A 20,144-nucleotide genomic window follows, 5' to 3' on the forward strand; every position below is an offset into this window, starting at 1 on the left:
TTCGCGTTGCTGTCCTACTTTACCAATTTTGGGTTTGTGATTCCCGTCTTCTCGATTTGTAATTTCTTGTACAAAAAGAAAACCTCGAAATTGCGTTCATTTTTTTTTTTCGTTGATTGTGCAGAGTATACACATGAGGTGATGCGTGTTTGAACGAAAATTTTTACATTTCTCAACCTATTTCGGATAATATAGAGGATCCATCCACACCCGTCAGGCTGTCTGTGCATGTCGGGTGAGGGTGGTTGGGTCGTCTAGACACAAGAGGACTTTATGTAGCTTGGATTTATTTTTTAACTCTATATATATTTTGCCAAAACCCCAGCTGGTAACGAGACTCAAGGCTGATCGGCTTGGGTTACACACTGGGTTATTTTTTTTCCAACCTCCGATACAACCCAACCCTAAAACTTTTACCGCCATAAAATCACTATGGGGAAACTATTGTTTTCTCAACCGTTTACATAGAATATCATTTTATATGCCTGAGGAATTTTTTTCCCTTCAACATATCAGATTCTTTCCCGAAAGCTTCGGTCTGCAAATCTGCTTCAAGAGTCGGAGGAAATATCGCCGAGTCTCAGACGATTCCGATCCCCACAAGAGCATCACCACAATTACCACCACCACACCAAGCACCATTACAAACACCACCACCACAAACACGGTCATCACCACAAGCCTCACCACTACCACAAGCGCTACCACAATCACAATCACTACCAGCACAAACTCAACCCTCACCACCGTTATCACCACAAACACAATCAACAACGCAGGCAAGATCCACAATCAGCACAAGCGCGACTCCAGACACCATAAGGTTTATCAACACCAAGCACGTCCACTGCCTACGACTGCCACCACAACCACCACCATAAGTATCACCACCGAAAACAGCCACAATCATGTCAGGAAAAGCACCACGTACTGTATATGGTAAAAAAAAAAAAAAAAAATTCAACTGCAAACATCACCACCACAAGCACCTCCACCACTACAAGCACCACCGCAAGCACCTCCACCACCACAGACACCACCACCACCACAAGCACCTCCACCGCCACCACCACAAGCACCTCCACCACCACAAGCACCTCCACCACCACAAGCACCTCCACCACCACAAGCACCTCCACCACCACAAGCACCTCCACCACCACAAGCACCTCCACCACCACCACCACCACAAGCACCACCACTACCACCACAAGCACCTCCACCACCACCACCACAAGCACCACCACCACCACCAGCACCTCCACCACCACCAGCACCTCCACCACCACCAGCACCTCCACCACCACCAGCACCTCCACCACCACCAGCACCTCCACCACCACCAGCACCTCCACCACCACCACCACCACCACCACCACCACCACCACCACCACCACAACCACCACCACAACCACCACAACCACCACCACCACCACCACCACCACCACCACAACCACAACCACCACCACCACCACCACCACCACAACCACCACCACCACCACCACCACCATCTCCATCACCACCTCCACCACTACCACCTCCACCACTACAACCACCACCTCCACCACCACCTCCACCACCACCCCCACAAGCACCTCCACCACCACCACCACCACCACCACAAGCACCTCCACCACCACCACCACCACAAGCACCTCCACCACCACCACCACAAGCACCTCCACCACCACAAACACCACCACCACCACCACCACCACCACCACCACCACCACCACCACCACCACAAGCACCTCCACCACCACCACCACCACCACCACCACCACCACCACCACAAGCACCTCCACCACCACCACAAGCACCACCACCACCACCACAAGCACCACCACCACCACCACCACCACCACCACCACCACAAGCACCACCACCACCACCACAAGCACCACCACCACCACCACAAGCACCTCCACCACCACCACCACAAGCACCACCACAAGCACCTCCACCACCACCACAAGCACCTCCACCACCACCACAAGCACCTCCACCACCACCACAATCACCACCACCACCACCACCACCACCACCACCACCACCACCACAAGCACCTCCACCACCACAAGCACCTCCACCACAAGCACCACCACCACCACCACAAGCACCTCCACCACCACCACAAGCACCTCCACCACCACCACAAGCACCTCCACCACCACCACAAGCACCTCCACCACCACAAGCACCTCCACCACCACCACCACCACCACCACCACCACCACCACCACCACCACCACCACCACCACCACCACCACCACCACAAGCACCTCCACCACCACCACAAGCACCTCCACCACCACCACAAGCACCTCCACCACCACCACAAGCACCTCCACCACCACCACCACAAGCACCTCCACCACCACCACCACAAGCACCTCCACCACCACCACAAGCACCTCCACCACCACCACCACAAGCACCTCCACCACCACAAACACCTCCACCACCACCACAAGCACCTCCACCACCACCACCACCCCAAGCACCACCACCCCAAGCACAAGCACCACCACAAGCACCACAAGCACCACAAGCACCACCATCGCCCCCACAAGCACCACAAGCACCACCAAAACAAGCACCACCACCACAAGCACAACCACCACAAGCATTATAAACACCACCACAAGCACCACCACCACAAGCACCACCCCCACAAGCATCTACCTCAAGCTTCACCACAAGCACCACCACCACAAGCACCACCACCCCAAGCACCACCACAAGCACCCACAAGCACCATCGTCCCCACAAGCACCACCACAAGCACCACCCACAAGCACCACAAGCACCACCCACAAGCACCATAAGCACCACCACAAGCACCACCCACAAGCACCACCACAAGCACCACCCACAAGCACCATAAGCACCACCACAAGCATCTACCTCAAGCACCACCACCACAATCAAAACCATCGCCACCACAAGCACAACCACTGCCACCATAAGCACCACCACCACCACAAGCTCCACCACCACAAGCACCACGACCACAAGCACCACCAAACGCACCACCAAAAGCACCACGACCACAAGCACCACGACCACAAGCACCACGACCACAAGCACCACGACCACAAGCACCACCCCCAAAAGCACCACCCCAAGCACCACCACCCCAAGCACAAGCACCACCACAAGCACCACAAGCACCACCATCGCCCCCACAAGCACCACAAGCACCACCCACAAGCACCATAAGCACCACCACAAGCACCACCCACAAGCACCATAAGCACCACCACAAGCATCTACCTCAAGCACCACCACCACAATCAAAACCATCGCCACCACAAGCACAACCACTGCCACCATAAGCACCACCACCACAAGCATCACCACAAGCACCACCACCACCACCACAAGCACCACCACAAGCACCACCACCAAAAGTACCACTACAAGCACCACCACAAGCACCACCACCACAAGCACCACAAGCACCACTATCCCAAGCACCACCACAAGCACCACAAGCACCACCATCGCCCCCACAAGCACCACAAGCACCACCACTACAAGCACTACAAGCACCACCCACAAGCACCATAAGCACCACCAGAAGCACCACCACCACCACAAGCACCACCACTACAAGCATCTACCTCAAGCACCACCACCACAAGGCACAACCATCGCTACCACAAGCACAACCACTGCCACCATAAGCGCCACCACCACAAGCACAACCACTGCCACCATAAGCGCCACCACCACAAGCACCACCACTGCCACCATAAGCACCACTAACACAAGCACCACCACCACAAGCACCACCACAAGCACCACCACAAACACCATCACAAACACCACCACAAGCACCACCACAAGCACCACCACCACAAGCACCACCACAAGCACCACCACAAGCACCACCACAAGCACCACCACAAGCACCACCACAAGCACCACCACAAGCACCACAAGCACCACCACAAGCACCACCACAAGCACCACGACAAGCACCACGACAAGCACCACGACAAGCACCACGACAAGCACCATAATCACAAGCACCACCACCACAAGCTCCACCACCGCAAGCACCACCACCACCAGCACCACCACCACAACCACAAGCACCACCACAACAAGCACCACCACAGCACCACCCAACCACAAGCACCACCACAATCACCACCACAAGCACCACCACCACACCATAAGCACACCACAATCACCACACAAGCACCACCAAGCAACTACCACAACCACCACCACAAACACCGCCACCACAATCACCACCTCCACCACCCTAAGCAACTCCACCACAAACACCTCCTCCACAATAACCACCTCCACCACAATAACCACCTCCACAATAACCACCTCCACAACCACCTCCACCACAAACACCTCCACCACACCACCACCACAACCACCTCCACACCACCACAAACCACCTCCACCACAATAACCACCACCCACCACCCCCACCACAATAACCACCACAATAACCACCTCCACCACAATAACCACCTCCACCACCACTTCTACCACCACTATCACCGTCACCACCTCCACAAGCTCCACCACTAGAACCACCAGAAACACCACTACCACAAGCATAACCACCACCACCACAAGAATCACCACCACCAACACCACCACAAGAGCCACCACCACCACAAGCATCACCACCCCAGGCAGTTTCCACCACCCCAGGCAGTTTCCACCACCCCAAGCACCTCCACCACCACAACCATCTCCACCACCACAGCCACCTCCATCACCACTACTACCACCATCACTATCACCGCCACTACCACTACAAGCACCACCACCACCACCACCACCACCACCACCACCACCACCACCACCACCACCACCACCACCACCACCACCACCCCCATAAGCACCACTACAAGCACCACCACCACCACCACCACCACCACCACCACCACCACCACCACATGCAACACCACCATAAGCACCACCACAAGCACCACCACCACATACACCACCGCCAACACAAGCACAACCACTCCCACCACAAGCATCACCACCGTCACCACAAGCACCACAAGCACCACCACAAGCACCACAAGCACCACCAGAAGTACCACCACCAGAGGCACCACCACCAGAGGCACCACCACCAGAGGCACCACCACCAGAGGCACCACCACCAGAGGCACCACCACCAGAGGCACCACCACCACCACCACCACCACCACCACCACCACCACCACCACCACCACAAGCACCACCACCACCACCACCACCACCACAAGCACCACCACCACCACCACCACCACCACCACCACCACCACCACAAGCACCACCACCACAAGGACCACCACCACCACAAGGACCACCACCACCACCACCACCACCACCACCACCACAAGGACCACCACCACCACCACCACCACCACCACAAGCACCACCACCACCACAAGCACCACCACCACCACCACCACCACCACCACAAGCACCACCACCACCACCACCACCACCACCACAAGCACCACCACCACAAGCACCACCACCACCACAAGCACCACCACAAGCACCACCACCACAAGCACCACCACCACCACCACCACCACCACCACCACCACAAGCACCACCACCACCACCACCACCACCACCACCACCACCACAAGCACCACCACCACAAGCACCACCACCACCACCACCACCACCACCACCACAAGCACCACCACAAGCACCACCACAAGCACCACCACAAGCACCACCACCACAAGCACCACCACAAGCACCACCACCACAAGCACCACCACCACAAGCACCACCACCACAAGCACCACCACCACAAGCACCACCACCACAAGCACCACCACCACAAGCACCACCACCACAAGCACCACCACAAGCACCACCACCACAAGCACACCTACAAGGACCACCACCACAAGCACACCTACAAGGACCACCACCACAAGCACCACCACCACAAGCACCACCACCACAAGCACCACCACAAGCACCACCACCACAAGCACCACCACAAGCACCACCACAAGCACCACCACAAGCACCACCACAAGCACCACCACCACAAGCACCACCTCCACAAATACCGCCACCACAAACACCGCCACCACAAACGCCATGACCACCACAAGCACGGCTGCCATCACAAGCACCACCATCACAAGCACCACCATCACAAGCACCACCATCACAAGCACCACCATCACAAGCACCACCATCACAAGCACCACCATCACAAACACCTTCACAAACATCAACGTCACCACAAGCTCTACCACCAACACCATGACAAACGCCGCCACCACCGCCACTTTCACCACCACCGTCACTTTCACCACCACTTTCACCACTGGTACCATTACCACTAGCACCCCTACCACTAGAATTATCACTTCCATAAGAAGCACCACCACAAGCACAACCACCACAAGACAACCAACACAAGCACAACCAACATAAGCACAACCAACACAAGCACACACAACACAAGCACAAACAACACAAGCACAACCAACGCAAGTACAAACCCCACAAGCATAACCACCGCAAGCCCCACCACCACCACCACCACCACCACCACCACCACCACCACCATCACTATCACCACCACCAGCACCACCACTATCACAACCACCAGTACTATCACCACCACCGGCACCTCTGGTGTTGCGACATCCGGCAGCGGATGGTAAGAACTTTTACTTGCTCAGGCCAGCATTGACATGGGGAGCGAAGGAGGGAGGGGGAGGGGGAGGGGAGGGGGCGCACATGTTAACTTGTTCAAGAAGCGAACTATGGCTGACCAAGATCAACAAGTTACTCTGTGTTCGACGTTCATTCAAATCTTACTTAACCCAATGGCTTTGATGACGGTCTGATTGACGCCAGGCGATTTCATTTCACGGTTTATCTCTATCCATTGGTTGGAAACGAAAGCGAAAATCATACACGAGATATCTTCTAACTCGTAAGATCGGACAAGTTTAAGTATTGAATTCATTTGAATCCTTGGTAAGCGTCAGTTAGAATTGTATAAAATAAACATCTTATGCTTGAACCACAGTTCATTAATTTGATACGAGATAGAATATTTAAGAATTGTTGATCTCGGCTAAGTGAAGAGAATGCAGAAATTGAACAATAATAATGATAATAAAGAAAGACCAAAAATATGACTGAGAGATATGTTTTAGAACTGGAAATTGTAAATGGTGAATATAAAAATGTGACAGTGGAATTGTGACCAAGACATCCAATTACATATAACTTTGAAGAAAGGGCGGCAGCAAAACCACGGCAATAAATAAGCATTTACTATGAATAGATTTATGAACTAGCGGAATAAATCTAAGATCTAGCAAGTTATATTTAATACAGCAATCTTCTAGAAAGAAAAGAATTAAAGACGTTTCTCTCTTTTTTTTTCGTTTGGTAATACTAGTATTGAGATCTAGCAAACTCAGTTTAACACTGCAATAATCTAGATAGGAGCGAAGACGAAGCAAGCCTTAGCGCATCAAACTAGAAGCGAAGGTTACTGGGCCCTTGAGGCTTGACTCTAGAAGCAAGTGTCGAAACTAGATCGACTCTGTGTCTTGCATTTCTACTCGGCGTCCCATTTGGAAGGTCTGCTCTCGCAAATGATGCTGGTCCCTCGAGATGGCGTTCGTTCTTAGGGTCCGCACCCAACTCGACGATAAGAAAAAAAATATCACTACGATGTCCAGCCATATACTACCCCATCCCCTTGGCTGAATAAAGTCGTCTGGCGCAGGCCAGAACGGTTTCTGAGTTGTGCCACTGCAGTGAAAGGACTACACGATTGTGTGGTGTGTTGATGCAAGGCTGAAAATATTCTGGGTCGAGTCATGGTTAATTAGAGGCGCGCTTGGCGTAAAGCCCTTGTTTTGTAGGCTGCCCTGTCTTCGGCGGATCTTGTGTGTTGGTTTTCAATAGAAGGCCACGTCGGCGTTGGGGAACAAATGTGCACGCAATCGCACGCACAACGAGCAACACAAATGTTTTTCATAGTCGGGGGTGGGGAGTGGGGGGCGATTTCGGCAGACTATATTGCTGAAGGAGATTCTTGGATGGTTTGATGACGTCATTTCATTGTCATGTGAGGTCTTGAAACTTCTTTATCACCAAGAGACGGAGAGATATAACGATTGTTCATGATTGGTTCGACTTAATACACAAATATCCTCTCCCACCAGAGGGAGGGGGGGTATTCATATTGTCTGCCGATTACGACGAACTCTTTTCACCGCCAGGCAGCCTTGAACTGTGTCTATTCCTGACCTCTCTCCCAAGTACCAACGTTCTAAACGGCATCCTTTGGAGTTATGGAAATGAATAAAATAACCCGACAGAAGCCAGAATGAAAAAGTATCCACTGGTAGGGAAGTGGTTGAACAAGACCATAACCCTAAATTTATCAGTGGGTGACACGGACATTAAGGCTGGCAGTAATTGCGATAAAGTAAAAATGTCACTATAGTCCATTACTTCAGGAATATCTTTAGTGTAAACCATTAATCATATAGTTTAATTTTGTGTAAATGTATGTCACACAAATGTAATATACATATATATATATATATATATATATATATATATATATATATATATATAGTATGTCCAAGAATTATGTACATGCATCTATACAAACACTTTTACATTGACAAAGGGACAAAGAGATAGACATAATGATTAAGTTATTACAGGTGATTAGCTTAACAGGTATTATAGTGGAAGCCTGGAAAGACCCAAGGCAGCGACGGCGTGACCTGCTCGAACCGTCCCTCCTCGCCTCTTGCCAAACTCGAATTCCTCCCGCGAGCGACAATAACACTCAGCACCTGCCCGACGAGGAGTCTGCCAGTGGTTCAGTACATGTACTTCTGTACAGTATGTATGTATGTATGTATGCATGCATGCATGTATGTATGCATGTATGTATGCATGTATGTATATATGCATGCATGCATGTATATATGCATGAATGCATGTATATATGTATGAATGCATGTATATATGTATATATATATATATATATATATATATATATATACATATATTGTATATATAGTGTGTGTGCGCGTGCGTGCATGCGTGGATGCTCGTGCGTATGTTTACATGCATAGGATGAAACTGGGGATAAGAAACCGAAGTAAGGAGAGTAGGAAGTGGGTGTGACGAAGCAATTACGGGAGGATCCGGTGGCGCGAATGCCGAGAATGCCAAGGTGCCAGAGAAAGAAGGCCAGATGCCAGACTTTCATTCAGGCGATAAAGGGGGCGTGGTTTGGCCTGAAGAGACCCCACACGGTCCAAGTGTCGTTCAGTCTAGGGGTCGCACGCTCTCAGCAGAGAAAGTATTCAGTGATCACTCGCCACCCTGCAATAAACAGACGCGCTTTATATATTTAATTCTTATACCAGGCTACAGGCGATTTCGTGCAGCTAAAGGCGGTATCTCACTGGGCTTCCACGGGCTTCACCAGTTCGTTTGAGTAAAAACGACTTGGTTTACAACATTTTGTTTTTCAGATCTCCAAATATAAAATTTTCTTTCCTGCATATAGAGCAAAGCTTGAATGATGAACTTAAGAGATGGTGAACCTATACGAATGTCGGACATACTGTTGAAATGTTCCTAGGGAAGTCTAGATTTCTCTAATTGAAGTTATATTCTAGTTATTCAAATGGAGTTTGGAAGTTGGAGGTAGGGTGTCGGAGGAAAAATAGCCCAGTCTTCAGGATAGATCGGGAACCAATCTAGGAAGTGTCCGTTGCATAGAGTAGCTTGTCTTTGGCCAGAATAAAATTCATAAGGGGCGTCACTCTGTTAAAGGAGTAAAGGGTTTGGTTGCTGGAGGGAAACACATAGACGGGCAGACAGATAAGCAGAGAGGCAGAGAAACCTACAGACAGATAGGCAGAGAAACCTGCAGACAGATAGGCAGAGGAAATTACAGACAGAGAGGCAGAGAAACCTACAGACAGATAGGCAGAGAAACCTACAGACAGATAGGCAGAGAAACTTACAGACAGAGAGGCAGAGAAACCTACAGACAAATAGGCAGAGAAACTTACAGACAGAGAGGCAGACAAACAGACAGGTAGACCCGCAGCCAGGCAGACAGACAGAGATACAAACTTAGACTGACGGAAAAAACAGATGGACACAAATATAAATAGATGTACATACAAATAAACATAGAAATGCACATCCACACGCAGATAGAAATACAGAGGGACAGAGGCAGAATAACAGATAGTGACGGACGCCTAGGGACAGACGCAGGGTGACGGACACCGACAGACACAGAATGACACAGACACAGAATGACAGACAGACACAGAATGACAGACAGACACAGAATGACAGACAGACACAGAATGACAGACACACAGAATGACAGACAGACACAGAATGACAGACAGACACAGAATGACAGACAGACACAGAATGACAGACAGACACAGAATGACAGACAGACACAGAATGACAGACAGACACAGAATGACAGACAGACACAGAATGACAGACAGACACAGAATGACAGACAGACACAGAATGACAGACAGACACAGAATGACAGACAGACACAGAATGACACAGGCACAGAATGACACAGACACAGAATGACAGACAGACACAGAATGACAGACAGACACAGAATGACAGACAGACACAGAATGACAGACAGACACAGAATGACAGACAGACACAGAATGACAGACAGACACAGAATGACAGACAGACACAGAATGACAGACAGACACAGAATGACAGACAGACACAGAATGACAGACAGACACAGAATGACAGACAGACACAGAATGACAGACAGACACAGAATGACAGACAGACACAGAATGACAGACAGACACAGAATGACAGACAGACACAGAATGACAGACAGACACAGAATGACAGACAGACACAGAATGACAGACAGACACAGAATGACAGACAGACACAGAATGACAGACAGACACAGAATGACAGACAGACACAGAATGACAGACAGACACAGAATGACAGACAGACACAGAATGACAGACAGACACAGAATGACAGACACAGAATGACAGACACAGAATGACAGACAGACACAGAATGACAGACAGACACAGAATGACAGACAGACACAGAATGACAGACAGACACAGAATGACAGACAGACACAGAATGACAGACAGACACAGAATGACAGACAGACACAGAATGACAGACAGACACAGAATGACAGACAGACACAGAATGACAGACAGACACAGAATGACAGACAGACACAGAATGACAGACAGACACAGAATGACAGACAGACACAGAATGACAGACAGACACAGAATGACAGACAGACACAGAATGACAGACAGACACAGAATGACAGACAGACACAGAATGACAGACAGACACAGAATGACAGACAGACACAGAATGACACAGACACAGAATGACACAGACACAGAATGACACACACACACAGAATGACACACACACACAGAATGACACACACACACAGAATGACACACACACACAGAATGACACACACACACAGAATGACACACAGAATGACACACACACAATGACACACACACACAGAATGACACACACACACAGAATGACACACACACACAGAATGACACACACACACAGAATGACACACACACACAGAATGACACACACACACAGAATGACACACACACACAGAATGACACACACACACAGAATGACACACACACAGAATGACACACACACAGAGAATGACACACACACACACAGAATGACACACACACACAGAATGACACACACACACAGAATGACACACACACACAGAATGACACACACAGAATGACACACACACACAGAATGACACACACACACAGAATGACAAGCAGACACAGAATGACACACACACACACACAGAATGACACACAGACAGATACAGAATGACACACACACACAAACAGTGACACACAGACACAGAATGACAGACACACACAGAATGACAGACACACACAGAATGACAGACACACACGGAATGACAGACACACACGGAATGACACACACACAGAATGACACACACACAGAATGACAGACAGACACAGAATGACAGACAGACACAGAATGACAGACAGACACAGAATGACAGACAGACACAGAATGACAGTCACACACAGAATGACAGACACACAGGGAATGGCAGACAGACACAGGGAATGGCAGACAGACACAGGGAATGGCAGACAGACACAGGGAATGGCAGATAGACACAGGGAATGGCTGACAGAGACAGGGAATGACAGACAGAGACAGGGAATGGCAGACAGACACAGGGAATGGCAGACAGAGACAGGGAATGGCAGACAGAGACAGGGAATGGCAGACAGAGACAGGGAATGGCAGACAGAGACAGGGAATGGCAGACAGACACAGGGAATGGCAGACAGAGACAGGGAATGGCAGACAGAGACAGGGAATGGCAGACAGAGACAGGGAATGGCAGACAGAGACAGGGAATGGCAGACAGAGACAGGGAATGGCAGACAGAGACAGGGAATGGCAGACAGAGACAGGGAATGGCAGACAGAGACAGGGAATGGCAGACAGAGACAGGGAATGGCAGACAGAGACAGGGAATGGCAGACAGAGACAGGGAATGGCAGACAGAGACAGGGAATGGCAGACAGAGACAGGGAATGGCAGACAGAGACAGGGAATGGCAGACAGAGACAGGGAATGGCAGACAGAGACAGGGAATGGCAGACAGAGACAGGGAATGGCAGACAGAGACAGGGAATGGCAGACAGAGACAGGGAATGGCAGACAGAGACAGGGAATGGCAGACAGAGACAGGGAATGGCAGACAGAGACAGGGAATGGCAGACAGAGACAGGGAATGGCAGACAGAGACAGGGAATGGCAGACAGAGACAGGGAATGGCAGACAGAGACGCGCCGCATACACAAAGACAGACGCGCATACACAAAGACAGACGCGCAGACACATAGGCAAACGCGCAGACACATAGGCAAACGCGCAGACACATAGGCAAACGCGCAGACACAGAGATGCGCAGACACAAAGACAGACGCGCAGACGCAGACAGACAGACGCGCAGACACAGAGACAGACGCGCAGACACAGAGACAGACGCGCAGACAAACGCGCAGACAAACGTGCAGACAAACGTGCAGACAGACGCGCAGACAAACGTGCAGACAAACGTGCAGACAGACGCGCAGACAAACGTGCAGACAAACGTGCAGACAGACGCGCAGACAAACGTGCAGACAGACGCGCAGACAAACGTGTAGACAGACGAGCAGACAAACGTGCAGACAGACGGGCAGACAAACGTGCAGACAGACGGGCAGACAAACGTGCAGACAGACGGGCAGACAAACGTGCAGACAGACGCGCAGACAAACGCGCAGACAAACGTGCAGACAGACGCGCAGACAAACGTACACAGACGCGCAGACAAACGTACAGACAGACGCGCAGACAAACGTGCAGACAGACACACACAGACACGCAGACAAACACAGACACACAGACAGACACAGACACGCAGACAGACACAGACACGCAGACACACACACATACGAAGACACACACACACGCATACGAACATACACACAGACACGCACATACACACAGACACGCACACACACACAGACACGCACACACACACACAAACAAGCACACACACAAAGACACGCACATACACAGACACGCACACACACACAGACACACACACACACACACACAGACACACACACACACACACACACAGACACGCACACGCACACACAGACACGCACACACAGACACGCACACACACAGAGACACGCACACACACACACAGACGCACACACACAGACACGCACACACACAGACACGCACACACACAGACGCGCGCACACACAGACGCGCATACACACAGACACGCACACACACAGACACGCACAGACACGCACACACAGACACGCACAGACACGCACAGACACGCACACACAGACACGCACACACAGACACGCACAGACACGCACATTCAGACACGCACAGACACGCACATTCAGACACACACAGACACACACAGACACGCAGGCATACACGCAGACACATACAGACACATACACAGACACACACACGCAGGCAGGCACGCACAGACACGCAGGCAGACACACACAGACACGCAGGCACACACACAGGCACACACACAGGCACGCACACACACAGACACGCAGACTGACATACACGCAGACAGACGCACACAGACACGCAGGCAGATACACAGGCAGGCACGCAGGAAGGCACGCAGGCAGGCACGCAGGCAGCCACGTAGGGAGGCACGCAGGCAGACACGTAGGGAGACACGCAGGCAGACACGCAGGCAGACACGCAGGCACGCAGGCACACAGACACACAGATGCAGACACACACGCAGACACAGCTACACACAGACACACAGCCACAGACACACACACAGATACACAGGCACACACACAGAAAGGCAGACACAGATACACACACACACAAACACACAGACAGATACAGATACTAACACACGCAAGCACGCAGAGACGGACACAGACAGACACACGCAGACACACGCAGACACACACACACACACACACACACACACACACACACACACACACACACACACACACACACACACACACACACACACACACACACACACACACACACACACACAAACACACAGACAGACACACAAACGCACACAGAGACAGGCACACAGACACACGCACACAGACACACGCACACAGACACACGCACAAAAACAGACACAAAAGCAGACGTACAAAATAGACACACGCAGACAGACAGACACGGACAGACATAAAGACGCAGGCATAAAAACAGACACACAAATACATAGACATAGACACACACACACACACACACACACACACACACACACACACACACACACACACACACACACACGATTACATACACACACACACACACACACGATTACACACTCACACACACACACACACACGATTACACACACACACGATTACACACACACACACACACACATACACGATTACACACTCACACACACACACACATGCACGATTACACCCCCCCCACACACACACATACACGATTACACACACACACACACACACACACACACACACACACACACACACACACACACACACACACACACACACACACACACATGCACAGGCACAGACACACATGCACACAGAAACAGACGCAGACAGACGCACACATACAGACACAGACAGACGCACACATACAGACACAGACGCAGACACGCACACACAGACGCAGACATATATATATACAAACAGTCACATATACAGACACGTACACATACAGACACAGACACATAGACACGTATACAAACACATGCAGACAGACACAAATACATAGACATAGATATAGACACAGACACATACAGATACATAGATACAGACACAGATACACACACATACAAATACACCCACACAGACATAGACACATACAGTCGTATAGACAGACGCAGACATACAGGCATACAGAATACATATATACACATTCAGACATATACAGACACGCAGACATACATAAACAGACACACAGACACACAGATACAGACACATATATCAGGTACAAAGATACAAATGGATACACACATATACAGACACAAGTGCACACACAGATACAGACAAATATACAGATACAGACAATCATACAGATGCAGATACAGATACAGACAATCATACAGATGCAGATACAGGTAGATACATAGATACACATAGATACACACAGATACATACACAAATACAGACACATACAGTTACACAGGCACATTTACACACATTTACATATATATTTATACACAATTGCATATACAGTTACACACAATTACACAGATGCAGTTACACAGATACAATTACACAGATACAGTTACTAATACACACTGTTACACAGATACACTGTTACACAGATACACTGTTACACAGTTCCACACAGTTCCACACAGTTCCATTACACAGAGTTACACACAGTTACACACAGTTACACACAGTTACAGATACACATTTACACACATTTACACAGATACAGTTACAGAGATACACACATTTATAGATACATTTACAGATAGTTACACAGATCACAGTTACACAGATACAGTTACACAGATACACAGTTACAGATACACACAGATACACACAGTTACACAGATACACACAGTTACACAGATACACACAGTTACACAGATACACACAGTTACACAGATACACACAGTTACACAGATACACACAGTTACACAGATACACACAGTTACACAGATACACACAGTTACACAGATACACACAGTTACACAGATACACACAGTTACACAGATACACACAGTTACACAGATACACACAGTTACACAGATACACACAGTTACACAGATACACACAGTTACACAGATGCACACAGTTACACAGATGCACACAGTTACACAGATGCACACAGTTACACAGATACTGTTACACAGATACACACTGTTACACAGATACACACTGTTACACAGTTACACAGATACACAGTTACACATACACAGTTATAGATACAAACAGTTACACAGACACGTTTACACCGATACATACGGTTACAGTTACACACGTTTACAGATACATACGTTTACAGATACAAACGTTTACAGATACATACGTTTACAGATACACACGTTTACAGATACATACGTTTACAGATACACACGTTTACAGACACACACAGTTACGCACATGCGCAGTTACGCAGATACAGTTACACAGATACACACAATTACACAGATACACAGTTACACAGACACACACAGTTACACAGACACACACAGTTGCAGATGCACACATATACACAGTTACAGACACACACAGTTACAGACACACACAGTTACAGATACACACAGTTACACAGATACACAGTTACACAGATACACAGTTACATAGATACAGTTACACAGATACACACAGTTACACAGATACACACAGTTACACAGATACACACTGTTACACAGATACACACTGTTACAGATACAAACAGTTACAGATACACGCAGTTACACATATACACACAGTTACACATATACACACAGTTACACAGATACACACAGTTACAGATACACGAAGTTACACAGATACACGAAGTTACACAGATACAGAGTTACACAGATACACAGTTACACACATACACGCAGTTACATACACGCAGTTACACACACGCAGTTACACACATACACGCAGTTACACACATACACGCAGTTATACACATACACGCAGTTACACACATACACGCAGTTATACACATACACGCAGTTACACAGATACAGTTACACAGATACACGCAGTTACACAGATACACAGATCCACACATTTACACAGATACACACGTTTACACGCGTTTACACACGTTTACACGCGTTTACATGCGTTTACACGCGTTTACATGCGTTTACACGCGTTTACATGCGTCTACACGCGTTTACATGCGTCTACACGCGTTTACATGCGTTTACATGCGTCTACACGCGTTTACATGCGTTTACACGCGTTTACATGCGTTTACATACGTTTACACACAGTTACACAGTTACACACAGTTACACAGATACAGACAAAGATACATATAAACAGACACAGATACACACAGATGAACACACAAACACATACACAGATACTCAGTTAAACAGAAACAGGTACACATATAAACAGATACAGATACACAGATAAACACACAGATACAGATACAGATACACAGATAAACACATACAGATACACAGATAAACACACAGATACAGATACAGATAAACACACAGATACAGATACACAGATAAACACACAGATACAGATACACAGACAAACAGAAACATATACAAATACATGGACACTACATTCCTCCGAAGCAACAACTCTATATTCTGGCGGCAGTGGTTACGGATTTGCGGATTCTACGTGCTGAGAAGATACATCAGAGATCTACCACCCAGTCAAACATAAACACTTCCCAACTCTAAGCTGATCTGCCTCAAGCATCATACTTACGAGCCAATATTCTTCGCTGTATCGCCAAGCATCATGATACGGGCCAACGCCTTTTGCTACATCGTCCAGCTGTACCCACCACGAGGAAATCTATATTCGCTGCATTACTCCCACAGAAAAATCGAAGCGACAAACTCCTACATCACTCCTAACAACATTCTGGTAATCTACAAGACAATTCCCCCTCCGTGGCATTATACAACATTACTTCAACGAGTCGGACATCCTCCGCCTTCTCCACGCCACCACCGGGTTGAAGGACGATCTCCACCTCCGCATCTTCGTACGAGTGCGACCTTCAACGCCAAAGGCTCTTCTTCTATTAACATAATTTTTGTGGGTTTGCATGTTCTTATTTTCTTGGATACATTATTTCTATAATTCACCAGCCCAATACATTGTACTAAATCCTCCCCCTGTTTACAACAGTGCATCTTCCTACCGAATCGTCCTACTGCATCCCCATTCTTAGAGCCAAAACTCCTACATCATCCTGGATAAGTAGATATTTTTCTGTTCTAAATATCAACAAGAAGGCATAACGGTCTCTCTCTCTCTCTCTCTCTCTCTCTCTCTCTCTCTCTCTCTCTCTCTCTCTCTCTCTCTCTCTCTCTCTCTCTCTCTCTCTTTCTTTCTTTTAATACCAGTTTAGTCCATGAACGTGTCCAGACATCTTTGACTCGACATACTGACCCTGTACACGCAGCCGCTCTACGCTCACTTTCATTACATCAGACATGTTCCCTCCTGCTAACAACTCTTTGGAAATTTTACCTGCTCAAAACACCATGACAACACCAAATCTTGTCATCGTAGTCAAGGATGAGACCACATTACCTCTCTTTAACGGCAAGAACATTCCTGTGCACAATTTCCTCTCTGAGGTTGAATGAAATATAACACGAAGGAACATCATATGCGACAAAGCTAAAATATCCATTTTAACATCCAGAATAGATAAGAATAGCCGGTGACGTCATTCAACCTGATCTATTTATGCAAACTAAATCTTATGATTTCGTAGAGCAATTTAAAAGGTCATTTGCATCATTTAAGCCACTTGGGTCACTTTCCCCTATACTCTTTGGCTAAAACTTACAATCATTGTCCACACCATACCAAAGAAAAAGCTGTCAAAATTGCTTCAACATTTAGGAGTGAACTCCGAGAAAGCCTCAAAATCTTAGATTGGGTCTCAAACGACAATATTTCATTGGAAAACGTAGTCTCACTTATGGCATACTTTCGACTACTATCCCAATTACACCCTGACACACTCCAGAAAACTGGTACTGTTCCATTAACACCAAGTATCACATTAGGCGAATTCTTGAGGAAATTTTCTGACACGGAAAATTTGTCACCCAGGTCCAGAGCCAGTCAGTACCCATTGCACCCAACCACACAATAGCCCAGGTCACACCGTCCTTCCCACATAACACGAGATCAAAACATACATCTCTGTCTTGACATCGCTCACGCCATCGCTCTTCATCAAGAATACAACTGGTTTGTATATACTGTTAACAACCAAGACGCCTTGCAAACCCGTGTTACACAGAAACCCTTCACAACCAAAACCGACACTGCAATTATCACGGTACATGTTTCTACACTAGTGATCGTTGTCATGTGCTGTTAGTACGGAGGACATACAGACCAAACTCCCCAGATCACTCTCTCGCAAGGTATTCACGTAAGACATCTTTATGAGTAGAGAACACAGAGATTCAGTGCACACCAAGGAGAGCTACTTCATACCCGGAAATTCTCATCAACCCTACGTGTACATACCCTGGATATCACAGACGTGTCTTCCCATTTCTTAACATTCAATGCTACGTTTAGCAACACCAAAGTGACAATCTTTCTTGACACGGGTTCCCCAGTCAACATGTCAGCACTAAATATCCATAAATTCCGCACTGCAACTAAACCTGTCACAATTTTGGACCCCCCCTGACGTCAATCTTTGCAATGTAGATGATGTATCATTCCAGATAGTCGGTAAATCCTCCCTAGATATTAGTTTCAAAGATGAGTGTTCATCTATTCCAGTTA

At 48.4% G+C, this 20,144-nt stretch overlaps 1 protein-coding gene across 1 annotated transcript; it reads right to left on the bottom strand.

Moving 5' to 3' along the window:
• Nucleotides 1–9,761: 9,761 nt before the first annotated feature.
• LOC143028953 (uncharacterized) lies at nt 9,762–14,870 on the bottom strand. The gene is made up of 4 exons (XM_076191307.1): nt 14,480–14,870; nt 13,685–13,931; nt 12,625–12,645; nt 9,762–9,828 (listed from the first exon to the last, which is right to left on the bottom strand). The coding sequence occupies exons 1-4, from the start codon at nt 14,868–14,870 to the stop codon at nt 9,762–9,764; spliced, it is 726 nt and encodes a 241-aa protein (XP_076047422.1).
• Nucleotides 14,871–20,144: the final 5,274 nt, after the last annotated feature.

The sequence above is a fragment of the Oratosquilla oratoria genome, chromosome 1, assembly GCF_046742065.1.
Source record: "Oratosquilla oratoria isolate Oo_2021 chromosome 1, ASM4674206v1, whole genome shotgun sequence".
Classification (NCBI taxonomy): domain Eukaryota; kingdom Metazoa; phylum Arthropoda; class Malacostraca; order Stomatopoda; family Squillidae; genus Oratosquilla; species Oratosquilla oratoria.

Excerpts from the sequence above, each read along its gene's own strand:
- LOC143028953 (XM_076191307.1), bottom strand. The coding sequence starts at position 14,870 with ATGTCTGTCCGTGTCTGTCTGTCTGCGTGTGTCTATTTTGTACGTCTG. Across the intron at positions 12,646-13,684 it reads TGCTTGTTTGTGTGTGTGTG|TGTCTGCCATTCCCTGTCTC; the intron begins TGCGTGTCTGTG and ends ATTCCCTGTCTC. Across the intron at positions 9,829-12,624 it reads GTCTGCCATTCCCTGTCTCT|AGTGACGCCCCTTATGAATT; the intron begins GTCTGCCATTCC and ends CTCCTTTAACAG.